Raw genomic sequence first — 6,324 nt, forward strand, 5'->3', positions numbered from 1 at the left:
GGGAGCTGACCCACAAGGCACAACAGACCTCTCCTTTTTTGCCTACTGCTCCCCTCAGTAGTGTATTCAGTACATCTACCTGTTCTGCTCCCCACTCTGTCTCTGGTGAGTCCTCTCACCCCCTGCACCCTTGGCCTATACCCCAGCTCTTGTATGCATGAGTAAATAAAACTTTAATAATAATAAAAAATCTAGGCCCTCCCTTGTGGCGCAGTGGGTTGGAGCACAGCACTAAGAAGCTAAAGCCACTTCAGCATGAGTTCAATCCCCGCCTGCCCTGGAGGAGATCCACATGGTGCGACAGACCTCTCCTGACCCGCCCGCTGCTCCCCTCAGCAGTGTACTTCATCGATCTGCCTGTTCTGCTCCCCACTCTGTCCCTGGTGAATCTTCTCATCCTCTACATCTCTGGCCTGTACTCCAGTTCTGTATGAATAAATAAATAAATCTTAAAAAAAAAAAAAGGCATCTAATTGTGACTGGTGAGACCATAGCTCCACTAGAGATGCTGTTGCTGCCACTTCATCCAGTCCTGTCCCTTCAGGTGTCCTTGAGACTCCCAGGATGGCCTATGGCAAGGGGGCAGATTGTCCTCAGAAGCAAGCATTCCTGGGCTGCTGACATTCAGCTTCCTAGATCACCAGGTGAAGGCAGTTGAGTAACACACCATGGGACTATACTGTAAACAGGCCCAGCTGAGTATCCCGTGCATTTGACAGAAGTGCTAAACCTCACAGCCCTGCTAAACGCTCCGTCCCAGTGTTCTTCCTACACCTTTGCTGCACCCAACAAAGTAAGACAGAGATTCTCCCATGTTGCCCAACTCTCAATTCCTGCAAGTACATGGAGAACCCCCAAAACCACCTGAACCCTCCTGCCAGTTAGAGAAAAGTAAAGCCAACATGCTACACAGTGAGCAGATGGGATCCAGTGCCTGAAGCAGAAAATATCAGATCAGACATATTTACTTCGAACTTGATCTTTTGTTTTCAGGTCCCATTTTGAACAGAGGCTTTAAAATTGGGTTATAGAAAAGCGTGAATCTTAGGAAACAATTTGGGGAGTAAATAAGAGAGTTTTGTTTCCTATTCCAAAGAATAACAGATACATAATCTGACTCCAAGCCATGATTAAGATGCCAAAGTCATACCTCTGTCTGAGGGGATGAGCACAGGAAATACGCAGTCCCCCCATGGAGTGGGCTCCTGGAAGGGCCCGGGGACAAGGGCTCTCTGACTCCACTGCTCATGCTTTCCCTTAGTCATGGCTGTGAGTGGACACCTATCACCCCGCTGTACCTGACAGACCACATCCACAGAACTGCCTTCTCCCGACTACTAGAGAATCTGCTACAAGGTATTTTCATTCAGTATGGGGGCTGGGGCCACCTCTCTGCATCATGGGTAAGTAGTGACACCACAGCTCACATTTTTTTTTAAAGCACAGGAACGTGTTCTCCAAAGGAGAGCAAGTGAAAGGAAGTGGGAGAAAAAGATAGAGGTGTGAGGGGAGGGGGAGAATTGAGAAAGAGAACACCATCACTTTGCAAAGATTTGCATCAGCTCCTACTTCCCCAGAAATAGGTTTAGCCAGAACCCCTGCCCAAAGATTTATATGGAGCAGCAGTCAGAGGCACAGAGGTTAGACATTCATTTGTGCATCTCTACCACATCACACCACACCTGTCCTGCCCCCAGAGGCTGCATGCTGCGCTGTCAAACCTGTGCCCGTTTCTGATGAGTCTGCATACATTTGAGAATTTCAAGTTCTAGACCAGTGTTACTTAACAGAAATTTTGCAATGATGTTCTATATCAGCACAGAACAATACGGTGGCCGTTAGCCACAAGTGGCTACTGAGTGCTTAGTGCTTGCTGTGTGACTGCTATGAGGAGTGCAAGTTTTCATTCTATTTCATTTTTCATTAATTTAAACATAGAGAGCCACCTATGGCTAGTGGTTAACATATTGGACAGTGCAGCTTTAAATAATTTCATGCAAGCAGACTCTAGCACCAGAGTAAAAATCTGAGCCTTACAGAAGGGTGGGAACAGGCTCTCCAGGAGAGGAACTGGGTGAAGAAGACCTACTGGTTGAAAATTGGTTGGAGATGCAAGGGCTAAGGCCACTGTCCTCTCCCAGGGGACAGATGCTAGGATGGTCAGCAGAAGCTGAAATGAGCTTGACAGTGAGGCAGGTGCAAGACAGGATCTAATAGGTCCTAATGGGGTTTGGATTATGGAAATGAAGCAAATAGAAGGACAGAGATGAAAGATGAGGTGAAGGAGGTAGAGAAGCATGATAACCTCCGGTATCTTAGTACTTGGTGATATCTTAGTACTAAGACCAAATCCGGAAAGCTCAAAAACCTCCGGGGAATCTACGCGTTCTCCCCTTACCCATCGCTGTATATTTTATGGTTAAACCATTAAGTATCTTCTAGAATGAGACGATACTTATTCTAGAAGAATAAGTATCTCATTCTGCAGAGCAATAAAATGAGATGCACAGAGGTAACTGAGTTGCCCAGGTCATACATAGAACCTGTAGCAAAATAAGGACCAGTCTTGTCATCTAAGCTCCGCCATGTGCCCTCTCCCCAACTCCCCTAAAGGAAGGCAGAGCTACGAAAAGAGAACTGCAGATAGACAACAAGCAGGCAGAGGGAGGCCCAGAAGAGACACCAGCGAAGGGAGAAGAAGTTGTAGTGCAAGCCCCCCGGGGCCTTTGACTTGGGGAAGGGGTAGGTGGCCTCCTCCTCCAGTAGCCTCTCGCTGGGCTTCCAGTGCACGATGCCCTCCTGGCAGGCTTCGCAAAACTCGCTGCGGTGTGACCCGCTGTCCGGCCGGCTGGCCACGTGGATGCGGTACTGGCCGCCATCCTCCTCATAGCACTGCTCGCGCAGGCTGGTGATGAGGTTGTCCACTAGGCTCTCGATGTTCTCCTCCAGCATGCTCGACTCATCCTGCCGGGCGGTGCCGCATTCATAGCACAGCTGCTTGAAGACGCGCATGCGCACCGAGCCCATCCGCGTCGCACGGTCCAGGTGCATGTGGAAGAGGATGACCACGTGCGCAGACTGCCAGGTGTGCCAGCACCAGGAGCAGTGGAACCTGCAGGCACCGGAGGGAGGCATGGGGATGGCCGGCCTTCCTGTCAGCGCAAGGAGGCAGTAAAGGCAGGGCCCTGTGTCCTGTACCCGGTGAAGGAGGCAGAGTGCTTATCCCTCCCTGGACTCATTGGCACTGGAGGCCTGGTGATTTGCCCTGCCGCCAGAACAGTATCCTCTAGAGCCTGGCACTAGAGCCATCTGGCTTTCAGCAGTGTGCTTGAGCCTGTGTGCCCTTCTTGACCTGGCTTCCCCAACCCCAACCCCAACCCCAATCACTGAAATGTGGGCCTGGATGCTGCTGCCCAGGCCTCGCCAGCCTCCTTCCTCCTGGCTTATTTCTCGTTTGAGAAAGGCTGGGTGATGGTGCTCAATGAGATCCACCTGTTAAGACCTTGCCAGTCTGACCAAGAGTGTGACCAGTAGATGTCACTCATGCAGCCTGTGTGCTCTGGGAAGAAGAGGAACTTCTGAGTGTGCTGGGCACAGACTACAGTGGATGCCTGGATCGAGAAGCAGGGGGAAGACTATGACTTTCTTCCTCCTCTTTCACAAAAACACTCTTTTGTCCCTTAACAAGACATCCCTAGATCCTCTCCACCCTTGCAGTAGGAACTGAAAGTGTAGACCCTAGCTTGCGTCCCTCTACACACACACACACACACACACACACACACACACACACACACACACACACACACAGCCAGCCTTCTACCATTCTCCCGTCCTCACCCCCTTGGGAGAAGTGGCCTGGGATTTATCTAATCAAGATCCCCCCTTTAACCCCCTACAGTGCTCGCATACCTTCAATGTTGGAGCCATCACTAGCTCCTGTGCAGTTCCTTGCATCCTTGAGGTGAACCTCTCCAAATACCATTAAGGAGGCTTACAGACAGTCAGAGTTCCACTGGGCTTTTGCCCTGTCTGCTGACACTCTCTGGGCCCACTGTATGATGACATACCTCTGATGAGGAATTCAACCCAATTCAGACACTTCTGAGTACCTACTGTTTGCCAAGTACCACACAGACCAAGCTGTGGGGCAGATGAAGCCAAGTCTGCCTCTGAGCCCGGGAACCCACTGACAATGTGAGTACAGAGCAATACCCAGCAAAGCCCAGGATAGGGTCAGTAGTGCAGAGCAGCTGGAGTGGGCCTGAGTCCGGACCAGTGCTTCCTTCTGTATGGGCCCAGAGCTAGGGAGCGCCAGCATTCATGCAGCCTGAGGCTAAAGAGGTAGAGGGAGCCTGTGCACAGAATAAGGAGCAGGGCCCTCCCTGGTGGCACAATGGGTTAAAGCAGCACAGCAATGTGAAACTGTGTGTGTGGGGGGGGGAGGGGGGGGCGGACACCCACATTGCATGGCATGGTAGCCCTTTCCTTACCCACTCACTGCTCCCCTCAGCAGTGTATTTCAGTCCGTCTGCCTGTTCTGCTCCCCCACTTTGTTTGGTGAATTCTCTCCCCCACATACAACTCTGGCCTATACCCCAGCTCTTGTATGCATAAATAAATAAATCTTAAAAAAAAAAAAAAGGAATAAGGACCAGGGCAACATTTCACCAGTCCTGCCTGAGGCCATCAGGGGCCACAGATTATCAGCCAGAAATCAGACAACTGTGCCCTGAGGCAAGAGAAGTCAGCCCCATGGCTCTCAGCTCCTCAACCTCTGGGCTCTGGCTCCTGGGCCTCAGCAGTTTGGCCCTCCCACAGCTCAGGAGTTTCATGTTTTCAGGTCTCTTCCTTTTATATTAAATTAAGCCATTCAGAGGTGTTTCCCCTTCCTCAAGCTGGACCTCACATAATAATTCCAAAATATTAGACCTGGGTGTGGAGACCTCATTGACCATCAAGGCAGTCTTTGACTTTACTGAGGGGAAACAGAGGACAGAGAGAGGGGGCAACATACATACACACACACACACACACACACACAGCTAATGAGAGCTGGATGATAACAGGCTCCTTTTAGATGTTTCTAAAATTGATTTGAGTTGAAATGAACAGACAACCAACTTCTGCCTCACTGTCATTTGTCCTAAAGACAGATGCATTATAACATTTGCTGGTCTTGCTGGACAAGAGTATCAATATAAAGTCCCTGCAAACAGCCTTCCTCATGCGCCTACCCTTGGCACCTGTACCAGGAGGAACTTCACATACAAGCACAGGTGAACCAGCCAGTCTGTGTCCAGGTTCTGTGGGTCCACATCAATTGACCTCCCCCAGGGATATAGGGGTGTTGTCTGCTTTTAAGTGGACAGACAGGGAAGGAGGGACACAGGATCCTGGAGAGCTTGAGGGATTATGGGCAAGGAGTACCTCACATCATGGTCTAGAAGAGGGGGAGGCATGTGGGTCCGGATGGACAAGTCGCCTTGTTCCCAAAGACAGCGGCACTGTGTGGACATGCTGACACTGAACAGCGCAGGGCACAGGCCCTAAATGTGAGTGACGTCCCACCCAAAATGAAGTGTTTTTCTCAGCGACCCATAGGTAGTGCTGGAAAGGGCTTGGCTAATCACAGAACGACCTCTTGCTTTTACAAATGTGAAAACTGAAACCCAGAATGAAAAAGGGACTTGCCCAAGGTCACACAATTATTTAGCTGTGGAGTTAGTTTCTAGAACATAGCAGGAAGATGAAGTGTTTTTGTATTTCAGTCAAAATGTCTAGAATTGACTGAACTGACTTCAAACCAAAGCACAGAAGCACAGGCCCTCCAACTCCTAGGCCAGGGCCTTCCCCAATGGACTTGAGGGCCTCCTCCCTTCAGTCCCCACCACTCATTAAGAGACAATAATAAATAAAAACAATAAAAGTGTTGGAGATTGCAGGAAAACTGACCATGGGAAACCAGGTGTGAGTGAGAGATCTCACCTTGTCCAGTGCCACCATGGACACCAGTGTGCAGTGAGGGCTAGAACCAAGGCCTCTTCACCCACCTGGCAGTTCTTTCTCCACCTACTAACCTGAGTTGCCTCCAGGCCGGGGCTCCAATTTAGCACTCTGCTTCCCCTTGGAAGTCGCCCCAGGCCCCTGTGTGTCTCACCTGCCACAAGCGCGCTGCTCCAGGTACTGCTTCCAGCCCGGGCCCAACTCGTTGGGCTTGAGGTTGGGGTCCATGATGAGCTCCCAGCTGTCCGCTGGCTTTGCCACCTCCATCTTCTCATAGAAGACTTTCTTCCACTCGCAGGTGGTCAGGCTGGTACACAT

General features: G+C 50.5%; 1 protein-coding gene across 1 annotated transcript; it reads right to left on the bottom strand.

The window, feature by feature from the left end:
- Positions 1-2,607: 2,607 nt before the first annotated feature.
- RTP2 (receptor (chemosensory) transporter protein 2) lies at positions 2,608-6,324 on the bottom strand. The gene is made up of 2 exons (XM_004675084.1): positions 6,161-6,324; positions 2,608-3,112 (listed from the first exon to the last, which is right to left on the bottom strand). Exons 1-2 carry the CDS (start codon positions 6,322-6,324, stop codon positions 2,608-2,610), a joined length of 669 nt encoding a protein of 222 aa, XP_004675141.1.

Source organism: Condylura cristata, unplaced genomic scaffold (genome assembly GCF_000260355.1).
Source record: "Condylura cristata isolate star-nosed mole 26May11 unplaced genomic scaffold, ConCri1.0 scaffold00003, whole genome shotgun sequence".
In the NCBI taxonomy this organism is placed as follows: Eukaryota; Metazoa; Chordata; class Mammalia; order Eulipotyphla; family Talpidae; genus Condylura; species Condylura cristata.